Source organism: Pelmatolapia mariae, linkage group LG1 (assembly GCF_036321145.2).
Source record: "Pelmatolapia mariae isolate MD_Pm_ZW linkage group LG1, Pm_UMD_F_2, whole genome shotgun sequence".
Classification (NCBI taxonomy): domain Eukaryota; kingdom Metazoa; phylum Chordata; class Actinopteri; order Cichliformes; family Cichlidae; genus Pelmatolapia; species Pelmatolapia mariae.
The window spans coordinates 2,517,566-2,543,090 of NC_086227.1; the positions used below are offsets into that span (position 1 = coordinate 2,517,566).

The 25,525-nt window shown below is 41.2% G+C and overlaps 1 protein-coding gene across 2 annotated transcripts; it reads left to right on the top strand.

Moving 5' to 3' along the window:
- Positions 1–3,843: 3,843 nt before the first annotated feature.
- si:ch211-71n6.4 (para-nitrobenzyl esterase) lies at positions 3,844–24,377 on the top strand. 2 transcript variants are annotated; one of them, XM_063469985.1, is made up of 10 exons: positions 3,844–3,935; positions 6,181–6,451; positions 7,087–7,507; positions 10,796–10,903; positions 13,256–13,452; positions 14,265–14,464; positions 14,546–14,604; positions 16,183–16,350; positions 19,707–19,934; positions 21,868–24,377. In XM_063469985.1, the coding sequence occupies exons 2-10, from the start codon at positions 6,188–6,190 to the stop codon at positions 22,008–22,010; spliced, it is 1,788 nt and encodes a 595-aa protein (XP_063326055.1). In that variant the 5' UTR covers positions 3,844–3,935; positions 6,181–6,187; the 3' UTR covers positions 22,011–24,377. The 2 variants fall into 2 exon arrangements, with proteins under 2 accessions (XP_063326055.1, XP_063326046.1); XM_063469976.1 differs by having other exon boundaries at positions 3,857–3,935; positions 6,124–6,451.
- The last annotated feature ends 1,148 nt before the right edge of the window (positions 24,378–25,525 follow it).

The following is a 25,525-nucleotide window of genomic DNA, read 5'->3' on the forward strand; positions in this document are numbered from 1 at the left end:
TCACCGCTAGCACCCACGTGACTCCCGTTACACATCACCATAGCAACCAAACAAATGAAAACCCAGTGATCATTAAAATTCAATACATTTAATTATGGCTCCTACAAGGAGAAACGAGCAAAAGATACAGGTAAGCAGATGTGTCATTGGATAATGGCAGGTCATGTATCCTAAAACATTAAGAATCAGAATACTTTCTTAATCCCTAAGGAAATTATGTGGGTTACAGCTCCTCCAAGAAGAAATGGTAAAAATAGTAACAGTAAGAGACTAAACTCCAAACAATATATACAATAATATAATATTAATTAGTCAGTGTCAATTGTTGATTTGTCCTGTTCTCATTGTATGACGAATTATGATGTCTGTTTGGTAGCCGTTTGCATACTATGCATACTCTCTCTCTCTCTCTTCATATGTGTGTGTGTGCGTGTGTGCGTGCGTGTGTGTGTGTGTGTGTGGGGTGTGGGGTGGGGGGGGCGCCAGAGGGCGTGTTCGCCCGGGGCGCCAAACAGGCTAGGACCGCCACTGACCCCAAGTGCCACCCCAGTTTTGCATATGACAGTGTTGTTTATTAAAATAAGATAGCATTAACAGTTTGAGCGTAGTTACAGTCAACAGTGAACATAAATGCTAAAACTGAATATATTGGATAGTGTTCCCCCCCCTGCACCATTAACAAATGGTTCAGCCCATAGCAGGACCGGCTTTTTTCTTGTTTTCAGTAGCAAGCATGCTTATGATTGTGCCAGAACACATTTTGAACAACACCATGGGAATTTCGGATTTTACACAGGTGGTTGGATGTTACACTCTGGAAATGGAAGGAAGGTGAGTGTTATTAACCCTCTGTGGTCCACGGACAGCTGCACCTCCAAATCACATGACTATTTTAAGCTGACGTAGCAACAAGCTGCAGACACGCTGAGTCTCTATTTCAGCCCACATTGAAAGTTCGGACTTCAAAGTTTTTAAATTTTAATTACAGGCCAGTAAATCCAGAGTTGTGATAATATATATAAGCCAAGCTTTTTTCTAAATACTGTCATCACGTTTTTGTGTGCGTGTGTGTTTTAAGCGTTTTCTAAGGACAGCGGGAAAACAGTAAAGAAAGGGGGAAAAAAAGCCACCTCTTTCCTATCGGTGGAAAAATGTACCATGTCGACCAACACGTGGGACTTGGTTGTTTAGGAAGAGGGAAAAGTTTTGGGAGTGACGGTAACAGCAGCGAGACAGAGCGAGCGAGTGAGAGAGAGAGAGTTTTTAGATGTGGGAGATTTGTGACGTTTAGTGTGGAGTCTATACTTAGTGTGTTGTGTTATCTTGTGTAGTTGTTCTGTTGTGTAGTCGTTTTGTTTTGTGTGTCAGTGAGGGCACTAATGAATGTGGGCGTGTGGTTCGACATGGTGCTCTCTTTCGAGTCTCATGTAAAAGAGATAACAAAGACCTCCTTTTATCATTTGAGGAACATAGACAGAATCAGACAAGTTTTGTCAAGCGACACTGCAGAGGTTCCTGTCCATGCATTTGTGTCCTCACGTATTGATTATTGTAACGCTCTTCTTTCTGGGCTACCAAAGAAAAGTTTTAGAGGTCTACAGATGGTGCAAAATGCAGCTGCTCGCATTTTAACAAGAACTGGGAAATTTGAGCACATTAGCCCTGTACTGAACTCTCTTCATTGGCTACCTTGTCAGGTTTGAGCAGATTTTAAGGTCCTGCTGCTCACCTACAAGGCTTTAAACGGATTGGCACCTTCATACCTCTCCGACCTTTTGCATCTTTATGTTCCATCCCGTGCTCTCCGATCTCAGGACTCTGGCCTTCTAAAGGTTCCTAGAGCCAGAAAAAAGACAATTGGAGAGCGTGCTTGTTCTTTTCATGCCCCGTTTCTGTGGAACAACCTCCCTCAAGATATTAGGCAGGCATGCTCTGTGGAGGTTTTTAAAACTAAGCTGAAGACACATTTGTTCACCCTATCTTACATGTCTTAATTCTATGGCTTTTAGTTTTTAAATTTTTACTGTTTTTAACTTGTATTGTGTCTTTTACTTGTATTGCTATGTATCGCTTTTATTTTATTTATCTTTTTAGTTTCAAATAGTTGTACAGCACTTTGTTTGAAAGCGCTTTATAAATAAAGTTATTATTATTATTATTATTAATGTCACAGAGGCACATTTGCAATGTAAACACTGTCACTAAGTAGAAAACCAGCGGAGTGATACACCTCCTGTTGTCAGCCTGCAGGTTTGTCCCTGTGCTCTTCTCCTCTGTCTTTTGGTGGACAAACTGTTTTTTTACTGGCACACATCATTTGTGGGGCATCTTATTGCGAAACCTGATTGTTCTCTCATTTTAGTTTTAGTAATATTTTTAAATGGTTGTAGAAAATGAAAAAAAAAACGGCAGGTGTAGTGGCTGCATTTTTAGATAAATAGTTGTGTATGTTTACAAAATGTACAATTTATATTTGCATTTCAAGTTATAAAAATTTACTTAACATGTCTGTTTTTTTTACAGTAAAAAAATACTACTAGGATTTTTAGTTCTTTGTGTGATTTCAGATCAGTAATAGTACTATTAATAGTAATAGTAGTACTAATGCAGTATGTCAGTGAAAAAAACAACTAAATTCAGTTGAGCTGAAAAGAATGACACCAAACAAGGCAAGGGGAAAAAATAAAATGAAACAATCTGAGCGTGAAATACAAACGTAAACTCAAAAGGAGTCAAAAATGACCAGTTGTATTTCAGACCTCAGAGGGTTAATCCAACAAATCATGAAAAATTAGGTTTAAATTTTTGTTCATGACAGTGCAGATTTCTGACATTTTGTGTAATTTAAGCTGTAACAATGTGATTGTTTTCTAAGAAAAACAGTGAAACTTAAGTTAGACTTGTGTTTGTAAATGAACCGCCCCATGTTGTGTAGCTTTCTGGATTTTATACTTATTGGGCTACATATTTATTTATTATACAGGCTATACAGTGCATAATATCAAAACTCACATGTTTTATGTAACTAAAGTGTGTAATTATGTGGGCTACAGACAATAATTAAGTTATAGACTATATTTATATGAAAAACATGTATACTTACTGCATTTGAATCATTTTAACCATATGTAACCACCTGCATATGTGTTTGGGGGGGGGGGGGGGAGGCTTTGATTTTGCCACCCCATTTGATTTCTTTGCCACCCTCATGCCACCCTAAGAAAACTTCTCTAGATCCGCCCCTGTTCCCAAAGTCAAGAGTGCTGTGGCCCACTTAAAATCCTATGGAGTCAAATACAAGAAAAATTAATGTATTTCCTTAGGGAACAAAAACTATTCTAAAAACATAAACAGCACATGAACAATGATAACTCACACGCTTTACTGAAGTTGTGTTAGTAAATCATGTACACAGTTTGCGTTTCTCCATTGCAGTCTCGTCTTTCTGTTTTTTTGTGCAATAAAAATAAATGTCATATCCATTTTCCTCCTCCCTGCACAGAAACTGAAATGGTCTGGTTGTAGCACAAGTCAGGCAGAAGAAAAAAGCATGGTTTGACTGTTTTCCTTCTATACCTGGTATGTTACTGTAATATATTACTGCATTTAATCCAGTTACACGTGGCATTGCTGGCCCTCACTGGTAATCAGAAACGATCCTATTAACAAACACCTGTGTGATGAGACAAACACGGGAAATCCACAAACGGAGTTTGGGGTGTATGTTAGTTTAACCATTGTGATTAGCTAATCAGGGCCGATTTTTTTAAATCCTTTTATTTATTTATTTATTTTCCCGTATATTTCAAGTTTCGTGTCCCTTTAAATGTTCATGAATATCCGCGCTCCGCCCACTGGAGAACTAAGTGCGTCAAGTGTTGAGGTTTTTGGAGAGTTTGTGCTTTCTTGCGTTCTTTGGCAGTTTGTAGGACATGGTAAGTTAAGAAACTGCGATGTTAATTTCTTCTGCAGTTATCTGAGGCGTTAGTAATAAATCTGTCGAGCGAGAGGAAGTTTAGATTGAGGGCAGGAACGGTGTTGTGCCCAAAAGTCATCGACTGCCATAAAGGGATTTGTTTGTATGCGTTATTTATGTCACTGTGACAGTTTGTAGCCGGATTAAAAAAAAGGGACGTCACTGCTGAAAACTGATTGCAGGTTCTAACCTGTGACGCGAATCTTCTTTGAGGCTTAATCCTGAGAAACAAGTTTGACAGATTTCAGCCCAACAAGTTGTTTATAACATTTGAACAACTTGTTTGCAGCAGAGGGAAAAGTGCATTGTGGCGAAAAGCGCTGAGAGCATATTAATGTCAGACAAAATGATTTCGCTGTTTTAGCTTCTCGTCTTCTTTTAGGTTCATTGTGAGAGAAATCTGTGACCCGAGCAGCTCAAACACTGAGCCAACATGTTGTAGTCGCTGTAACCTGTTGGCAGCTGTGATTTATTGCTGGCACGTCCGGTTATTGTTCCCGCACAGTTTTTTCCGTTTCCCCGTTTTGCGTGTTTGTATTTTCGGTACACGTCTGCGGTGCTGTGTCGTACAGCCGCTCCTCATGTCTTCATATTCTTCTTCCAGGGAGACAGAGTTTCGTGTTTGTTTAATGTTGAGCAATAGTTCTCGAGGCTTTCACGTGTTTCTTTGGGCATTGGCTGCTTTTTCACTCATTTTCACTTCAACCAGTCAAAAGTTGTTATCGTGTCTTTAGGCACTTACTAGACTGTTGTTACTAGAAGCCTGTCACATAATAGAAGTTCTTCTCATTATTTGAACGTATGAAAAATACCAGCGATAACAGAGTTTTGATGGATATAAAATCTTATTTTTGATTTGAGCAGTCTGTATTCTGCATTTCAGTCAACTCCAGCTGCTGTCTGTTCTGTCTGTTAGTCATTTGGAGTTTGTGTAGAAGTAGTTCTGTTTATTGGCACATTTCTTTCTCATTCACATATTTCTTGTTATTTTTGTAAACTGGTGGGAACAAATGTGGAATGGGGGGAATGTGGAGGGAACGTTGTGCAGCTGGTCCTGAGGTAAACTGAACAGATTGGTTAGAATTCACAGCAGGACACAAAGAACAGTACACAAGATGCCACAATTCACACTGCATATCAGTAAAATCAGCTGTCTGTTCCCTCTGCACACACAGCTGCTGACCCTGATGTATGCATAGACTGTACATAAAAGAAGTTTGCAGCCACTGTGACATCACTCATTTGTTTCTGGCTTCCACGTTTTAAGCTTCACCCTTCATGTGTGTTTTTATTTTTTTCAGTGTATTTATTTGGAGTCTTATTTGGATGAAAGCATGGACTGCCAAATTATCGATTCATGTTAACTACCCTGATTAGCAAACTCCAGCCATAAACTGTACTTTAATACTGTGAGTGCTAAGTGACAGACTAATAAAACACTGACCACAACTGAAGTACAGATGTCTTGGGTTGTCTGTACCACACAGCAGATCAGTCTGATAATTACATTAAAATGCTCCAACGGGCACCAGCAGCACAAACAGCGAGTTCCAGTTCAATGACCTCGTTTACCTCGTTTACAGCTGCTGTGAGCAGAATAAACAGTTTGTATTTTTGTAGCAGGCTGTAAACTTTCTCTGCTTTATAGTCGGGTATTTTTACATGGGAGTCTCATTCTTAGAGCCATAAATGGAGGTTTCAGCTTGTTTATGAGGCAGTGAGGGTGAGGGTGTAAACAAAAAGTTTAGAAATGGTTTTTAAAGCTAAGAATGTCATCCACGTCGATGGGTAACTTTGTAATCAGGTTCTTAATCAAGAGCTTGACAAAAGCCTGGAAGAGTGTTTCAGAAGTTCTCTGCAGAGATGTTGGGTCAGCTGGACAGGAACTACTTTGTATAAAAGATATACAACAGCTGGTTTTGAGCGAAACTCATTTAAAGGCTTCTGAGCAAGCTGCTCTTTATTTTTTGTGGAGAACCAAAGCACATATTTGTTATACAGCAGGCACTGCTCATTACATGACTAATATCATCCCAGTGACTGAGGTAGAAATCTTCCTGATGTGTGACAGGAGTGTGTTTTGGTGATGTCTAACCTGTAAACATGCATTTTGGACGGACCATAATTCCCGTGTCCCCCTCATGCAGACGAGACCTGATCTGGTCTGAGGTGAAGTCGTTATCATTTTCCGTTTCCTGACCCAGAGTGAAGATGAATGAGGATGCGTTCGAGGTTCCAGAGAGGACCGAGTACCGCTACTTGGTACAGGAGGAGGATGAGGAGGAGGTGCAGTATGTGCGTCACAGACACTACATCAGCCCCTTCCTGGTCCTGTCCAAACGCTGCATCTTCCTCATCTGCCTCGGCGTGCTCGCTCTGCTCGCTCTGGCCGCCTACCTGGGTTACATAGCCCAGACGCTGCCACCGGGACTCGCCCAGGTGTCAACTGACTGTGGCGACTTTAGAGGAAGATATGTGAGTTTGTACTCTTCATAATATCAGATCTAAGATGCATTGCAACCACTTTTTCATAAACTACTTTTTAATTCATTTAACCCTCATTTCCTGAAGTTTGTAACTGTAATCCTGTACCAAATGTAATCGTTAACCTAGCTTAGCCTTGCTTTCACTTCCCCAGGATGCTGCAACACACAAGATTTGTGCTTCATCTGCAGAAATAACAAAGTAGAGCTCGTGATCAAATTTGTCTCTACATTTCCTTTCTGTGAACACGAGCTGGCTGCTGCAGGATGGGTTTCATGCAGTCAGCGCTCAGCTCAGTTTATTTACATTCAGTTATTTTTAATTATCATTTTCACACACTGAGTTTTTTTTTTATGTTTCTTAAAAAAAAGAAGAAGTTTGTTTAACAAACTGCTTAAAAGCAGTAAAGAAACACCAGCCTGACTGTTTGATGGTGGGTCAGTGACACACAGACGTCTGTATTCTAGACAACAGCACCTGGATCAGCTTCGAGTATCGGGATGAAATCCAGAACCGGGTCTCAGACCCTGCACTGGTGCAGTGGGTCCTGGGATCCTCCTCCAAAACGCAGATCTTCAGGAAAGTACAACAAGTATGCTCTGACATTTTTAATCTTTTCTTTGTAGAAAAATGGAGCCTACTCCTTTAAAGGCATGTCCTACGCTGCTCCACCTGTTGGTGGCCTGCGCTGGGCTCCTCCAGCTGAACCGGTATGCAAGAGTGGGGTTATCGATGCGGGCCACTTTCGCAGCATGTGTCCTCAGGTGAGGCCCTTGTCGAGCACGGGGAAGGTGATGGGCCAGGAGGACTGCCTGTTCATCAACGTGTGGACCCCCACCCTGCAGCCTGACGCCAAGCTTCCCGTCATGGTGTGGATCCACGGAGGATACCTGCACATGCTCAGCGGAGGAGAGAAGGGATACTCGCCTACGGAGAAGCTCGCCGCCGACACAAAAATGGTTTACGTCAGCTTCAACTACAGACTCAACGCCTTTGGCTTTCTCGCTCTACAGATGCTGAGAGAAGGTTCTCCAAGAAACATCTCAGGTTAGTCGGCGATGCACAGCAGGACGAATGTGGAGTGTTTTACTGCAGCCAGCAAACAACTGGCTGCATGATATTTGTAGCCTGAAGCCTTAGCTGAAACAAGCTAATGAAAATACTTGTTGTGTAAGACATTTGTTAGATATCAGGAAAGGTTAAAGGAGACCTGTTCAACTCTTCCAATTTTCTGATCCTTATATAACCTGTTGCAATGGATTTTAACATGGTCAATGTTTCAAATAATGAGGTCACTGTGCATACAACTCACCCCTGTGAGCCTAAACACTTCACACTAAACAAGCTTTTCCTACGTTTGCCTCTGTATGCTGTCAGTGACAGAGGAGATCTCAGCACCACAGTTATGTCAGCGCACAAGCCCCGCCCACTGGCTCTTCATACCTTTATTAGTTTTGTCAATGATCTATAATATCAATCACCTAAAATGAAGCTACAACACAGATTAGATGTCACGATCTGCGAGGCAAATCGTCGGGATATGAGCGGAGCGTGGACCCAAGTGCAGGCAAACGGAGACCAGAACAGATAATAACAAAAAGTGAGCCTTTATTTTGGCTGCTACCAAACTACAAACAGGTGGAACAGGGAAAGCTAAGAAAAACCTAAACTGGGAAAAACTAAGCATGAAATAACACCTGAAACTAGAAACTTGAAAACCTGGAAACGGGACGGAGAGCAGAGGCAATCCAGGGATAACACAAACTATATATACAGAGAGAGAAACGAGGAAATGGCGTACAGGAGGGAGACACAGCTGAACCTCCATAAACATTACGACACAAGGAGGAAGCAAAACAGAAACACTGACATAAGACACAGACCTTCAAAGTAAAACAGGAAACACGACACGATACGCAGCTGTGGAACACGGGAAAAGTACAGAGCAGACACGGGAACAGAGACTAACACAGGCGAAGATAAACACAAAGAGAGGAAGGACTATAATCACTAAGAACTAAAGAAAACCAAAACTAAAATATATCAAATTATAAAGTCAGAAATACAAGCACTGGGTCGCAGCCCAGTACAGTGACATTAGAATAAAGTGATAAAGGGTACAACGAATAACACAACAGCTAACACTTCTGAAAAAATGTAATTCTTACAGAAGAAGAACTTTATGAAAAGATAAAAATTAAGTTCGGCATTATTTGCACTGAAATATAGACGGTATAAAAACAGAGCGCTGTGAAATAGACTGAACAGCTATTGCCTAAATTTTAAACTCGACCTTGCAGCTCGATACAAAATCGTAGAAATGGATTTAAAAATATATTGTAATAGTAGATCAGTCCAAGTTCATTATCTTGTCCACCTCTGCCTCAGCGCTCCGCACAGTCCTGAAAGCTTGGCTACCGTGCTCTGGATTTCACTTCGTTTTTAAGCATCATATCAGTTCTCCACAGTCTGGACTCCCTGTTCAGTTTAGCTACGTTCCCCTGCTGCTCTGTATAGACAGCAACCTGCTTGGTTTTCCACACGCTTGGTCACACACTGCCCCGCTCTGCTCTGCATCCTCTCCGGCATTAATTATTCATATTTTACCTAACTACGCTGCTTTAAATTCATTTATCAATCAGCTGTTGCTAGCTGTGACTCATGTAATAGCAGCCTTGTGTTGTTGTGTAAACGGGCGTGTTGCTAGGCAACCCAGCATGCCATAGTAATGGTTTTGCAATAATTTCTGTGGGGTAAAAATGACATCCTCTGCAGTTCTAGGTATAAGTGGTCATGTTTTTTTTCTTTTCACACCCCAAAACTCCATATTTGATAAATGAGCCCATTTGAGGAAAAGTCCGAAAATACGAGCTTATTCCAGTATTTTCAAAATGCACAAATCTCCAGTTTAAGATGAGTAAGAATTATTTGACCTGTTAAAGTAACTTAAGGAGACACCAAGAGTAGAATATAAAGGTGTAGCTGATAATTAGTCATCTACTTTAAATATAATCTGAACCTTTAAACTAAAAATGGAACATGTGTCATTGTACTATCTTTACCTCACAAAGCGCCTTGAAGCAACTGTTGTGATTTGGCGCTATATAAATAAAACTGAATTGAGAAGCCTGCAGTGAGATGACCAAACGTTGGGTATTTATAACATGTAACAAAGATCTGAATATTAGAATTTTGAGGTAACACTGAAATATGATGCGTGATAGATTATACGAATCATGCATCAACATATTTAAATCAGATATCTGTCCGATCCTGACTTGGAAAGCTGGATCGGGTCATTTCGGTGCTTTTGTGAAGAAATGGAGAGTGTGAGTTTGCCAACAGCAACACATGACAAGTTTGTCCACTTGGTCAGAGTGGTACTTTCACCTCATTCACTCTGCTGTCTGTGCTTACTAATAAGGTTTTAAAACCACTCCATCGCTCACACAGTCTGGCTAACAGCCTTTCCCCGTCACCATCGACCGCACAGCTAGCGTACGCAGCTGGCATGCGATGTGGAACCGAGACACAGCTTGAGCTCCGTCTTCAGGCCCGTTCTCATTATTGTTTGGTTCCCTCAGAGGTGAACCGTGAGCCATTTACTAAACAAATAAAGTGGAATAAAATGCAGCCGAGTTTGAACAAACAAACCTTTTTACATGCTCAGTTAAAGACCCTAATTACCGTCGTGGAGTTTCAGAAGTAGTGACACTTGCAGGGAGCTTTTAACGGCTTCTGTTAGGTCGCTGCGGTGCATCATGTGGAGTTAAAGAAGTTCTAATGGCTGTAGTGCCTATTTTCTTACAAGCCATTTACCACTTAAACCGACCCTTTTAATATTTATGGTGTTTACATTATGCTCCCAGTTAGAGGGACTGCTGAGAAGTCCATAGCCTTCCATTAAGATGTGTATACTTAATGAATGTTAATGCGATCTTTATAAATGGAGGCTTCCTCCTGCTTGTTTGCATTTTTGCGCTGTGAGTCAAGTGGGTCATTTCTGTTACGCAACCCGAATAAGCCCACTGTGACCTTGATGTGACAGAGCCTCGCGTGACACGATGGTGTGATGGCGGAGCACACGACTCCTTTTCGTCATTCCAGAGCCTCCTCTCTGTCCTCTTCACTATCACTGCTCATTTTTAATAGTTGTAATAGTCCCCTGGCCCATTTCCTCACTCCCTCAGCTTGAGATGAGTTAAATTTAGTTCATGCTGCCAGAACACCACAGAAAGCTGGTTTCTGATTGAGAAAATAGGACATCAGAAAAAAGGCTGCATCAAAACCTGACTAATCGATCTCTTCTCAACTCTCCCCTTCCCTCCTCTGCAGGGAATTATGGCTTCCTGGATCAGATCGCAGCTCTGAAGTGGGTTCAGAAGAACATCCGTGTGTTTGGAGGAGATCCTGGCAAAGTTACCATATTTGGACAGAGCTCAGGTATAAACAGTATTAAAAAAAATCATTAAAAGTGTCATGGGGACATGCTGTGACACATGCAGCCCAAACTTACCCTAAAGGATTGAATGTTTTATGACGAATTCTGTGTCCTAGAAAAGATTCGATCTAATTAAAAGAAGAGATAAAATAATAACAGGAACACAGATTAGATCTGTCATGTGGTGTTGTGATTATAGGCGGTCAAATTAACACTCACTTATATTTTGAAGTTACAGCAGTAACTCACTTGCTAGTAGGGAATGTGCACATTAAGGTTCTTTATAGTGAATGCCCAAAGCAGTTATAGCGATTTGATCAAATCTACAGAAGCATTAAAGACACTGCCAGAGTCGTATAACAGTTATTTAAAAGAGAAATCATGTTAAGCTATCACAGATGTGCTGGTAGTATTTTGGTCAGTATTGTACTGCGAATGAATGCAGTATATACTGACATAAAGAAAACTGTCATTTGAAGTAAAAACAAATAAACTGATAAAAAGAGATGGGCGTGGTGTCAGCGTTTTCCACTGTATTATATTGTATTAATGGCAGTAAGAAGGTAGAAAATACTTTGTATACTTTATGACCATATCATTTAAACAGGGCGATAATCAAACTTTCTGCAGTGGTAGACATTACAGTCCTGTGGAAGTACATGGTCACTGCTTAACCCTGGAGAACCCATGGGGTCAGATCCGACCCCATTGGTTTTCTAGGGAACCCATGGGGTCAAATTTGACCCCATGGGTTCTCCAGGGTTAAATTTGATTGAAGAGGCTAACTGGCAGCTAGGTGATGCTAATGAAATGCCCTTGATTAACTGATCATTGCCAAAGTATCTATAAAAACAGAAGCTGTGGCAGTTTACTGGTTTGGAGTATTCAGGCGGGTGTTACCAGTGTCAGAGTCTTAGCACCCCAGCAAATTTATCCCTGGGTCAAACCATCTGCCAAAGCTCAGAGAAACTGTAGAACAACAAAGAGCTACACCTCAGACTCAGTCGGCTTCACGGGAAGTTTGTGACAGAAGAATTAGAAAAACATCGAACAAAATGGCCTTTTTAGAAGGGAAAACGGCAGCAAACTACTGAACAAGAGCTCTAGAACAGTTTACTAACTATGGTACCATATTTTCCGCACTATAAGGCGGTGCACTAAAATCCTTTAATTTTCTCAAAAATCTACAGTGCGCCTTATGTATGAATTCTGGTTGTGCTTACTGACCTCGAACCAATTTTATGTGGTACACGGCGCTCAAAAATATGTCAAAAATGTTTTAGTGCGACTTTGGTAAGCTACAAAGCTGCACCGCTTGATGGATTGTTGGAGCATCATCAGGAGCCTCGTGGAGTAATCTGGGTCCTAAACTCCGTCTGCTTCAGGGTCCAAAGTCAAACGAACACTGCAGCATCACTGAGAGTTAAAAACTGTCTAAATTCTTTCATCTTTAATAAAATGATCAGCGCTGCTGCTTTACCAGGTGTAACAATTAAGTTTAACATCCAGGCATCCATGAAAACAGAATTTATTAAATGTAACAGAGTTAGAAGTTAGCAGGAAGTTAGCTCGCAAGCTTCCACCTAAACATGATATAGCATGTTCTGACTGAGAGATTTCTGAAAAATTCAAACGTACAGCTCTGCTATCACTTCCAACATAAATGAAGACAGAAAACTAAACAGCAGTGACGTTTGTAGGGTTACTGAAGTTGGGCTAGCTGGTATATAATGATGTGCTACGTGATCGCTAGCGACACAGCTATGTTAGCATAGCATAAACACAGTGGAGGTGGAACGTTAACTTTTTTCCACTCGATAAAAGTTAATGTGAGGGTTCCTGATGGTTAGGATGCTGTAAATGGACCAAACTTCAGTGAGGAGAACAACTGAGATAATCCATCCACAATACGAGGTTAGGTTATAATCCGGTGCACCTTATGGTCCGAAACGTACGGTATATGCACCAATCTGCGTGTAAATGGTGCAGATGCACAAATCAGCAATTTAGGACTATGTTCATACCAGAAATGTCAAAATCCCTTTTGCAGTGCAGCCTGATGGAAATGCTATCACAGAACCTAATAAGAACTGCAGAATGCCACAAACCTCAATGAAATGAATTGATCTGTGAAGAAGAGTGGGCCAAAATTCTTCCACAACCACATGAAAGATAATTACTTGCTCCTAAAAGTCCTAAAAACATAAGTGTACACTTCACATCTTTTGGGAGAGTTTGAACGTGCAGGTGCTTGCTATGTTATCTATGTATTTAATAATAAGGCAAACCAGTAGAACCACTCCATCACCTGCAACCAGCTGCTTCTCCCATTTTTGTACTTTGCTCTCCTGAAGGTGGAACGTCAGTGTGGACCCTGATGATGTCACCATTAGCCAAGGGTCTCTTTCATGCAGCAGTGGACATGAGCGGCTCGTACATCTACAACGCGACCCTGGAAAAAGCCGAGCAGGACAACGTGGCGTTCCTGAAGAAGACGGGCTGCGGAGATCTGGCCTGCCTGAGGCGCCTCTCTATCAGACAGGTCCTGCAGGTAGGAGGAGGAGGAAGCAGACAATCCATCCTAACTGGAGAGCCTTGCTGTAAAACATCTTTGAAAGGCAACGAAGCTATGACAGTAATAAAAAAATCTAATAACAGAAAAACGTTAATTTCTGTAATATTCTCCTTAATGTCTAAAGATATCAGGAAATATCTCATTCGTAGCTTATCTTTCCAAACGGTTCTGACATTTTGATCAAAATTAAAATTACGTTTTTCATTTTGATGGCTTATAATGTCACATCCAGGTATCAAAAGACCTGGACATCTCTAATTTTACTATGCAGTTGATGAATAAATGGGGCACTAAATATAATTTGCAGCCATGATTACAGGCAGCTTTCCCTCAAATAGAAACACCACTGAGCTTCATTAAATTGAGGATCCTCTGATGAGAAGAGAACCTGTAGGTACATCAAGAGCTTCATTTCAACATGACGATGACCCCGGGAGGAATTATGAATAATGTATGTCATGAAATGATGATGACAGCTGAACTTTTAAAACTGTGACAGTCATCAGACTGCAGGTTACTGTTATTAGGTTTTTAAAATGTCAAAGTAAGTGATTCAAGATGCCACTCAGGAGACTGGAAAAAGAGCAGTTTCCATCTTATTTTATCCCGTAATTCTGTTAGATACAAATTAAAAAATAGTCGCGTTTTATGAAAGCGAAACCTAAACTCACTGTGGACCGGTCGTCTTTACATGCATTGTGCTCCTCTCCTGTCCAAAAGAACCATTAAGATGAATATAAGTTTCCTTCTTGAATCTTATGCTAAAAACAATAAGCATGTATTCCTAGGCCATCCCATGGCAGGAGTACCCCTCCTGGGCAGCAGATGAGATGACTGACCTCCCCACCCAAGGGCAATCCATCGGCCCGGTTGCAGTAGTGGACGGCTACGTCCTCAAAGCGCCCCCTTTTGAGCTGTGGGAGAAGAAAGGAGAGTACAGTGACGTCCCTTTCCTTGTCGGAACAACAGAGCAAGAGGCTGACTTCGCGTGAGTTCACCTGCTTCAGTTTCTCCACATTCAGCTTGTGCTGAGATGAGTCTCCACTTCAGTGCTGTGTTTCCTCCACAGTCCTCCATCTACAAACATCTCCGAGTGGACCTGGGGGGACTACACCTGGTTCGTAACAGGTAACGGCTTTAAAGGGGGTGTAACCCAGTTGGGTTTTTTTTGTAGACCTCTTGTAAATGCATCGCATGCAAGCAACCATGGAGCCACTGTGCTGGAAGAAATGACTGCTGTAAGGATTCTCTCAGTGTGTGTATGTGATTGTGTGTGGTCAGAATATGGCTGCGTAACATTGTAAGATTGTAGCCACTTGGCTTCAGGGAATTAGACCAAGATCAGGGTTAGTGCTTTGTAGTGATGGTTGAATGTAGTCACAGGAACTTGGGAATTTGATTGAGAATATTTGAATCATTAATGAATCAATATCTTTACAAACATGGCCCAATAAACATGCCTGTGTGTGTGTATTGGTTGCACCATAGAGCAGCGGTCCCCAACCCCCGGACCACAGCCTGGTACCGGTCTGTGAGCCGTTTGATACCGGGCCGCGAGAGTTGAGGCTTGGGTGTGAAATTTATGGTTTTCAGGGTCTTTTCCCGTGGTGTCGTTGTGTGTCTTATTTTGAAAGAAATATTTACGCGTTACCATAGCAACCAGAGAGCATTAAGGTGCAGAGAGGAGGATGTTACTCTCAGTGTTGTTGGCGCATTTCAGGAGGACGCTGCTAATAAAGTTACACAATTACACAGTGAATTCGCGTTTATTATTATATTTACAAAATACCACAGTTTTTGTCTCGGTCATATTATGTTATTTTGTTGTATCTTGTTGCACCTTAATGGCCGGTCTGTGAAAATATTGTCTGACATTAAACCGGTCCGTGGCGCAAAAAGGTTGGGGCCCGCTGCCATAGAGTACCCTATGGCTACAACCTGCAACCAAAGACATTTTGAGCACTTCTCAGGAATCCGTTTTACCTCGCAACTGCTGGCCGTCTCCAGCAGCTATTCATGGAATACAGAATTTTGCGCAGTGATTAGCCACGCCCCCTCTCTAGGTCTGTGTGACTGGGGCTTCAGGGAAACGCTGGTAACAGAACCTTTATCCTAAATATGAGAATCATTCATTCAAACAAGGTCAGTCTCACTTAAACTCTGGGTTTCCTAGCAACACATCTAACAGATGTGAATCACATGATCACATGAAAGGTTGTCAGGATAGGCAAAGAACAAACAGACTGAAAGAAATTTCCTAAAATATTAGTAAGATATTGGGCCTTGAAGCAGACCCTGGCTTTCTACTGTCTCTACTTGCTGAAAGGGAGTTCTTCCTCCCTACTGTTGCCAAGTGCTTAACATTCAAGGTTTTTTTACTGTATATTTTTTACTAGATCAGGTAAAATTATTAGCGTGGAGGAAAAAGATTTTAAGAAATCAGGTTAGGTGTGCTCTATAAAGTACCATGACAGTGTAGCCCATTAAGAAGTCAACCACGCTCTTGACACTGAAAACTAGGCTTTACCTCACTAAGCCCAAATCCAGTTTCATAGTTCGGGCCACTGTTCTGTTTGATTGCATCCCGCTCACTGATGTATGACGCCAGGGACTGAAACTGAGTTTAAACAGGAAAATCTGTGTAAGCACTTCACATGATAACATATTATGTGTGGACTGTATCTGTCTGTGTCATTTTCCTCTCAGCTAAACTTAAGTCATTCAGCGACAGTCTTGTCGAGGAGGCGTTGCAGCTGTATCCATCTTCGGCCCCGTGTCCAACCAAAGACCGCTGCCCAGAGAGGTCCTATACCACCATGGTGTCTGACATCAGGGTCACCTGTCCCAACAACGACCTGGCCCATAAGGCTGCAGGTAAACTCATGGATCACTGAATAATATCATGATTATAATAATAATATTGATAATAGGTTCTCCCATAATAAGAGCTTTAACCCAGATGTGCAGTGCTCAGTGATGATTAAGTGGCAGATGGAAAACCAGCAGGGTGGATCATCTAAGTGTTTTGAAGTGGATGCCTCACCATGGTTACTGATGTATCTCTCTGTGACAAATAGGCGACTGGTTGAATACAGTTTGACCAATTTCTGACTGAATTGTTATTTCATTACACCCAGTTTCCATCTTGGGCTTGACTTTGTCTCCACTCTAACCAGTATATGTGGGGGATTAGAGTTGAGTCTCTCTAACCAATCACCACATCAGTCAAGATTCAGAGTCAGCACGCTTAGTCAGCATACTGGCTTATACCCTTATTCTAAGAGGCAGAGAAAGTAAAAGCTGTCTACCTTTCCTTGGCTGCAGTGCTCAGCTTTAGTCTTGGCCATGGCCCTGGTAGCTGCCCTCTTGCAGCACACTGTCCTTTCATTTATTCTAGTTTGGAGATGATGATGATGGATCCCCACACACATTCATTTAGAAGCAAAGATGTGGCTATATTAAATTTTATCAAAGTGTAACATATACCTCATATTGATCATATTGATCCATCATCCAGAGCAGCCCTACTCTGACATGTAGTTGAGTAGAAGAAAATCTAAATATTACAGTAAAAGTATCTGAGAACAGAAGTTCTTTGACACAAAGACAAACTTCTTGCTTTCTTTGTTTCTTTGCTTGCTTTTCTGCTTCATGTTCGAACCATTTCTTCATGGCCGCCTCTTTCATTTTACTTTATTATACTTTCTGATATATTTATTGGTTCTAAGTGAGAGCGACAAAAGCTGAGTGTTTTTCTCTGTTGATACCAAAAGTGAAGTGATCTCCTCCGACACATTAGTGTAATGTAACACAAATATATGTTACAAGTTGTTTTCTTTTCAGAGTAACAAGTCATCAAGCCCCCTTCCTTCCTTTGCAGTATGGCACCATTGTGCTTCGTGTAGGTTTGGTGTCAGCGGTGAAACTCTGAGTAACGTGACGTTTAGCTGTTGTGTGAGGCGACTGCAGGGCATCCTGGGTGATTTTTCTTCCACTTGCTTCTTTGGGTTTTTTATCTTGGGGTGGCTGTAGCTCAGGTGGCAGAGCAGGTCAGCCACTAATCAGAAGGTCGGTGGTTCGATCCCAGGCTGCCTCCTGGCTGCATGCCAAAAATATCCATGTTTGCCTACTGGTGGTGGTCAGAGGGCCCGGTGGCGCCAGTGTCCGGCAGCCTCGCCTCTGTCAGTGCGCCCCAGGGCAGCTGTGGCTACAGTGTAGCTTGCCATTGCCAATGGGTGAATGACTGAATGTAGTGTAAAGCGCTTTGGGGTCCTTAGGGACTAAGTAAAGCGCTATACAAATGCAGGCCATTTACCATCTTGTGCAGCTTGTTTTTTTTGTTTTTTTTGTTGTCTTTTTTTTCGTCTCTCGCTGAGTCACAGTCAATCTGGGCTCGAAATGACTGATAAATGGGAGATTCAAAAGGATCATACATGTTGGTTTCAGCAAGAAATGAAATATTGCTTGTGGCTTGAATAATAGAAAAAAACTTTTCAAATACCGTTTGACTCTAAAAATGTACGTAACGCCAAAAAAACACAGTTAGCTTGGTTTATGTTTCTTAGAACAGAAATATACCGACTGTATGGACTCACATTACACTTTCTTTGCATATTAACATTTTATGTTGCTATATACTTATTTTCCAACAATTTTCACACGCCCTAATTTGCCAAAAGTATTCAGTCACCCAACCAAGTCCCTGAAGGTTCAGGTGTTCCAATCACCTCCATGGCCACAGGTGCATACACTCGTGCATGGTACCATGATAAGACGCCACCTGTGCAACAAGCCCAGTCAGGACATTTCCAGTCAACTTTTAGTGGTATTATAACACAGTGGAAGGCCACATGAAATCATGGAGTGGGGTCAGCAGATGTGCAGAGGTTGCTAACTTTCTGCAGAGCCAATCACTACAGACCTCCAAACTTCATGTGCTCTTCAGATTAGCTCAAGAACAGTTCATGGAATGGGTTTCCTGAGCAACTGCGTCTAAGCCTTATGTTACGGGATGTAACGTCACTGGACTGTAGAGCAGTGGAGACATGATCTCTGAAGTGATGAATGACACTTCTGTCTAGGATGTCACAGGGTGAGAAGCTGGGTCCTTCACAGATGGCCGTTCATTCTCACAGCCTTGTTGGAATCACTAGTTAAGCTAACATGCACGTTTTTGGATTAAGGGAGGAAACTGGAGTACAAGAACTTAACTTTAGCCCCTGAATGTGTCACATGCAGGCAGTTTGAAGTTTTAGCCATAAAAACATGACTATTTGGCAGTTCCAGCTGTTTTGAATCTTTGCTACTTTTCAGGAAAGTTTGGACCCAAGATTTCACAAGTGAGGGATCAGCAACAGTGTAGCTAAGCTTTTTATTTCATCCTGTCATGAGTGTCGGGAAAGAACAAAAAGTATGAGATGTCATTGGATGTCAAAGATCAACTTTTTTTGCATATAGTTCAGATATCTGGAGGGAACTTCTATCCAGCTGGTCTTCCATCCTCGCTGACTTGCACCAGAGGTTTTGCAGACACATCGACTTGCTGCTAAAATAATCTCCCAAAAAATGTGTAATTTGAACACTCCAGTGAAAACTCCCTCCCAAACCTGCGCACTAAACGTTTGATCGTATTCGTGAATGTCAAGCATTAAAACATAAATCCAAACTAGGGTCGCTTCAACAAAGGCCCAATTAATTAATAAGCCCAAGGACAGATGGATAATCTAAAACTATTTTTCCATCTAAGTTACTTTTAAAGTCCACGATTCAAACATTCCACTCGTATTCGCTTTAGTGTGTTGGCACATTTATTTCTCATTATATTGAGGAATGATGGTAAAAAGAATGTGGTGACTTCGCCTTGGGCTTCAAGAAACTATTGCAGACATTTTCAGTTTTCTGACACTTTAGAAGCAAAGAAATCATAAAGACGTGAAGTCGCACGCTAATGTCAGCAATGTTTGCATAATTCAAAGTTTCTTTTGTCGGAAATGTTTGAAACAAATTGTCAAACGTGTTTTTTACATTTGACAATTTGTTGAAGATTCTTTTTCTTCAGGTGACGAGAGTAATTTTAATAACAACAATTAATAAAAAGGCATTGATGCTGCAACTGCAGGATTTGTTTTCTTTTGTTTATGAAGATAGAAAGTGGAGCATTTCCAGCAGGATACATTTGGTTTTTTGTCATTTTTGACAGTTTAATAAGCTCTTTTGTAACCATTTCTCAGCTGCTCTCGACAGTCCTGTGTATCGCTACGTGGTGAGGTACACGCCATCCGGACCTGTCAACACGTCCAGCGACCTGCTGCCATTCCCCAGCCGCTTCGCCTTCCACTGTCTGGATGCCGTGGCGTTCTTTGGCGGGCTGGAGTTCATTTTAGGGAAACCTCTCTCCGATAAGGACCGGCGCTTTCAGGATCTCATCACACGCAATCTCGTCAGCTTTGCCAAAACAGGTGAGGGCTGTTCGTAAATCATAGATAAGAGAAGTTATTATGTGTGTGGAGTTAAAATAGTGGATTCAGGGCTTCAAATAAGACCCTCGTCTTTGCAAGTAATTGCTGTGAGCCAAAACTTCAGGCTAATAGACAAGTTCAGATATCTCTGTGCTTGAGAATGAACAAAATGCCACCTGCCTAAACCTTCTGTTTGCGAGGTGCAGCCAATCAGAAGAAAGTAGGCTTAAGGAAGAGGAATGGAAACAGTTAACTGAGGTGCTTTGTGGTTTAAAAAAAATCAAAGTGAGCAAACCCTACTTTACATCAGATGTGATGTGATGATGGCAAGAACCCGTCTTTTTGTATTTGTATTACACATCAGTGTTTGTGCTGCTCACCCACCTCACTGCTGCTACTCAGGACCAGAAAATGAGGCCTCAAATTCCTCTAAGGAGCAGAAGAGAACAGTAAGAGAGTATGGTTGCTCTTGGCATCCGAGATAAAAGCAGGTTCCTAACTCGTGTTTTGTAAATGGTGTTTCTTCTTCTGCACATCTGTCAGCTGACCTCTGTGCCCTTTGTTAAGCAGTGCTCGGAGCTTGCTGATGTTCATAAGTTCAGAGTACCTGTGAACTTATATCAGGAGGTACTTTGAACAAATTCAGCAGAAACAGTCCTCATCCATCGAAAAATGTGATGTAAAAGACTTTTAGCCTTATGAAGGGCTCATAAGGAACTACCTTGGATTTCTCATTTGATGACTCAGTGTGACGTGTTTTGGGTTTTTTTCTTTGCCTTTGTACATTGAAATTCATGTCATCACGACGTGTCTTTATTAAGCACCAGCCTCCAATGCTGAAAATGAAACAGCATCACGCCGAGGCTGGCTCCCAAAGATTCTGGACTCCGTCGATAGTTTGCCGTTTTGTAACAAATGTATGGTGGGTGAGATTTTGTGTAGCTAATCCACTTGCTTGCTTTGAAGGGTTAAAGCCTGTTTGTGGCTGATTGCCAGCACATGGCTTTTACCCATCGGCTGTGTGCTTGTGCTGCAGACTGTGTCGTATCATATTGTGCACAATTTTACATGAAAGTGTCATATTGTCACATCATTGCTACGAGCATGCCATGTGTTTATATTTTTCAGTGTGGACTACAACAAGAAAAACCCAGGCGTGTCATACCACGTGTCCAATGATTAATTTAGTAAAACCGAAGCTACTCCAACAACCTTTGAAAAATATGCATGAAAACTGTTCTCACCAAAGGTGGGAGACACAAGCAGGTGGTGACTGAAAAGTAAAAAAATGACTCAAACTAACTCACTTGCTAGTCGCACTCCATATGACACGAAGAGCAAATGCTGGGTTGAAATGACGGATCCAGTTATATGACGGTAACGGAGAGCTTTAAGTAATTTCTTTTTCTGTATCATCAGTTGTTATCACAAGTTTTCTCCAGATGTTGACATGATTTTGAGGCTATATCGCTCACCCCTGCTGCAGACTGTGGTTTTGTAATGATGCTCTTTTCTAGCGCGTGTTGAGTGCGAGTGTGTGCACAGTTAGTTTCTTTGTAATTCAGAGTTTAGCACACTGGTGGACAGTAAATGGTCGGACACACAGAGATGTGGGTTCATCTGAAATTCTGATGGATATAACGTCCACTACTCAGAACCAAGCACACCCTCACAGGAGTGGCTGATACAACAGTGGTGACAGATGGCTACAAAGGGAGCGGGACACACGTTGACTCCACTGATTTCCTTTTTGGATATCACTTTCAGAGGCAGCCAAAAAGGATAAGGAACTGGTCAGATGCAGATTTAAAAAGGAAAACGTACTGTACACTAGACTGTGTGGTGGAAAACGAGGGGATTTGACCTCGTCCACCTCCTGCCTTGATACTGTCGTGCCTTAAAGTTTCACTCTGTTTCTCTTTACTTCTTGCAGGTAAGGTGGAGACAAAGTGGTCCGAGTACCCATCAGCCATTGCTTTCTTGTCCGACATCCTTGAGGTGGTCAGGAACTACACCTCTCCACAGTGTGATCTGTGGAGGAAGAACAACCTGTATTCCTACGCGTGGATAAACTGAGCACAGACGGCAGCTGGAAGTCACTTTGTAGTTCCTCTGCTTTGTCTCTCATCCAGCTCAAATCCTGCAGCAGCCGCTGTTAGTTTGAATCCTCAACAGAGATGAAACGTTTGTTTGAGGCAGCATTTGATTACTCAATCTTAAATCTATTAAAGTCCAGCAACGAGCCATATTTGTGTTTTAAATAATGCAGATTTCTCACTTCATTCCTAGTTTAAGTTTGTGTGGTTTGTTTGTTTTTTCAGTCACATTTCAATTAGAGGTGCAGGGAATTCTGGCTGATCCACAGGGTGTCGCTATGGACCGTTTTAAAACTAACAGCTTTATATTCAAGGAAACTTAACTTGTTTGCATTAGGTGAGAAAGACTTTTGGTGTTGTAACTTGGGTGAATCAAAACTTAACAGACTCTGAGTCTGCATAAAGTAACTGTACATTAAACTAGGCGTGTGTGTAAGTGTAATGAAGCAGACCAAGGGGAGCTGCAATGAACTTGGGTTGTTATGGGTTTTAAAGAAAACATGTTTGTGCCAAATCAGTCTAAATCATGAAATGAAGTACCCTTTATCTGGGTGCAGTCATGTAACATTACTTTAAAACACACAGGAAGTTAAACTTCGCTCATCTGCTGACAATTTTTATAGATCAAAAACAAGTTAGCACCCTCTTCAAAAAGCTCGTGCAATCCACTCGACTGAGGGAAAGTTCTTCAAGTCTGGCTCCTCGGAGCAGTTTTGGAAATATACAAAAGAAAGTTTTTCTTTCCTCAAATTAAGCTTTAAAAAGGTAAAACATTTGGATAAAGTCAGGAATGCTGTTTTCCTCCTCTTTATATGTAATATGATGAAACATTTCTAAACCTAGAGTCTCTAAGCAGAAGTCCCTGTTTGACCGCTCACGCTGTGCAGCAGCTTCTGTTTCAGACTGACCTTTGAATGGTCATCACTGGGATGAGAGCGGGTCTGCAGCTGAAACTCAGCAGCCGTGTCAGCCAAGTCAGACATGAAGCGAGACCAAAGTGAAAACAGAGGAAACACACTTTGGCCACGCCAACACAATCTCCTCTTATCAACTGCGCTAACTGAAAGATTTGCCTTCCTGCAACTTCATCCACTCACGAAAATGAAAATCAAAGTGAAGTGTCTTTCAAGGTTTTTAGAAACTGAAGAGAATCCAGTGCACTCTGCAGATGAATAAGTGTAAGTGGGGACAGAATCTTTCAAAAAGTACCAGCTGCTCTGAGGGCAGTTCAGAGGCGTACAAGGAGACGCATTTGATTTCTTCTTTTTTATAAGCCAGAACTTTTCTTCTCCAGCTGATATAAAGCAATAATAACCTTAACGAAGGCTCATCTTTGCAGATCGTTGCTGCTAAAGCCTTTAACTGCTTCTAATGTTTTTTAAAGAACTGCAAGGGTTCTTCAGATCATTTGTTTTCTAAAGACGTGCAAAGTCTTGTTAAATTTATTTGAGAATACAAAGGAAGGATATCTGGATTTTCATTTCACTATCACTTCTGTCAACCTGGAATTTCGGGGTTTGCCAGGACACATCCAGTCCTGATGACTAAAAGGCTTTTAGAGGATTTACTTTGTGTACTTTATTCAGATTTGAAATGAAAGACTACAGTTACATTCCTCCTGCTTCACAAAGTTTAGTGAAATCGCAAAATAAGTTAAAAAGAAATGATGTTAATAAGAAGCTTAACGACACTTTGTAACCATTTGTTTAAATTCCAAAGTTCACTCAGACAGAGACACAACCATAGTTGTTACAGCTGTAAAAGTATGTAAGTAAACCCAGGTCATTTTCACACGGACTCTTTGTCTGTATTTACAGAGGGAATATTAAGGTATGAAGGGAATATTTTAAAAAAGAGTTTTTTTGCTTTATAATTTCAAGAAAAATGTGTCTGTGTTATTGTCAACTGTGAATGTGCTGTTGAGTCACAGGATGTTAGTTTTGAATTTTGTCACATTCTGCTGTTTGCACTGATTTCAAGCTCGGCCACTGCGAACATGTGAACACGTTTCGTTCTTTGTATATTTGATTTAATTTGTTTTGATTGGTTTTAAATGCTCGCTTCCTTTTGCTCCTCATTTGTTGTGTTGTTATGTGAATCCAATCAGCAGACATTATGTATTTAAAGATGTACCACATTTCCATTTTAATCAAACGACACTAATCATTGCCATCGGTTTGTTTTTATCTGCTTTGGTTTTGCATCGTGTTTCTGTTGTTTTTGGAAACAGTACTTTGATGATTATATTTGGCAGTGTGTTCGTGTGTTGATGTTCACTTTTGTATGTTCAATAAAACTGCATCATGCCGACTGTTGTTAACCTGCTAAACTTGAGGATTAATATTAGTAAATTAGTATCGTTCTCTCGGTTGGAAGGATGTAAAAGTTTTGTTTGTTTGTTTTTTACAGTTTAATGAATTTCCTGTATTAACCGTCCAGTTTTGTTGATCAATACAATAAGAGTAGCACAAATTACCAAGTTGGAAATAAGTAGACTTAGTAAGGAACCAAGTAAGAAAAAATATAGCACAAGCTAAGGTTTTACATGTGTTTCTTTCTAGAAGCAGAGCAGGAATTTATCTAAAGAGATGCAGCTGAAATAAAATCAATATGTCTTTGATATAAAGGCGAACTCGTCTGTTAGAAATTGTCACAGTTGGTGTGCGGTTGGATAGTTTGAGAGCCATTCGCTGGCTAAATCTTGAAAGTTAAGATGGAATACTATTAAAAACCTCTGTCAAGATTCAAGATTTGTATCTGCCATTTGCGCACAGGACAGGAAATGCACAACAGTCCATGCACACTGGAATTGTTATGCAGAGCTCTCTAGGTCAAGTCACATTTTTAAAAGGTAGAAACAGCAATTAAAGGAAAGTAGAGATCAAGCAAAGAGTGGAGCGATCTTCTAGTAGTATTCATGATAAAAAAAGATATGTTTTTTAAAAAGTCCGGGAAGTTAGGTCTCCCATGTTAACTTACGAAGTCCTGACAACGCGAGTACGAACTCGCATACTTGAATATTTAGAAACGGCCTAACAGTCTGCAGTCTATGAACAAGCTAACAATGTTAGCTCGGTGGCGAGTAGCCTTCAGTAATAGTAATAAAAATCACACAGCAATAGTACATCGAAGATACTGAAGTTTCGTCCATCCTATTCTTCTTATGAAGTGGTGTCGGAAACGCATTCCTGCCCGTGCACTGCTGCCTCTGTTGTGCTGCCTCTGGGTCCATCGTGTAACTGACGCCACCGACATTAGCAGGACGCTTACATTAGAGCCTCTTATTGCGTGTTTTGTTTGGGTGTCCTGCAGTCAGAATCAGAGAAACTGAATTAATCCCAGATGGAAATAGAGTTATCCAACTGAACTGTTTATCCCATTGTACATTTGAAATGAGGTAAAGTAGTGCTGTGTTCTTTTAAGTGTTCAGTGTTTTTTGCTTTCCATCAGTCTGACAGTTGCAGGGAAGAAGCTGTTGAAAAGCTGCTGTTGTTC

Coding starts and splice junctions, on each gene's coding strand:
- si:ch211-71n6.4 (XM_063469985.1), top strand. CDS start 6,188: ATGAATGAGGATGCGTTCGAGGTTCCAGAGAGGACCGAGTACCGCTAC. Junction 14,605..16,182: donor CTACACCTGGTTCGTAACAG/GTAACGGCTTTA, acceptor TTTTCCTCTCAG/CTAAACTTAAGTCATTCAGC. Junction 19,935..21,867: donor CGTCAGCTTTGCCAAAACAG/GTGAGGGCTGTT, acceptor TACTTCTTGCAG/GTAAGGTGGAGACAAAGTGG.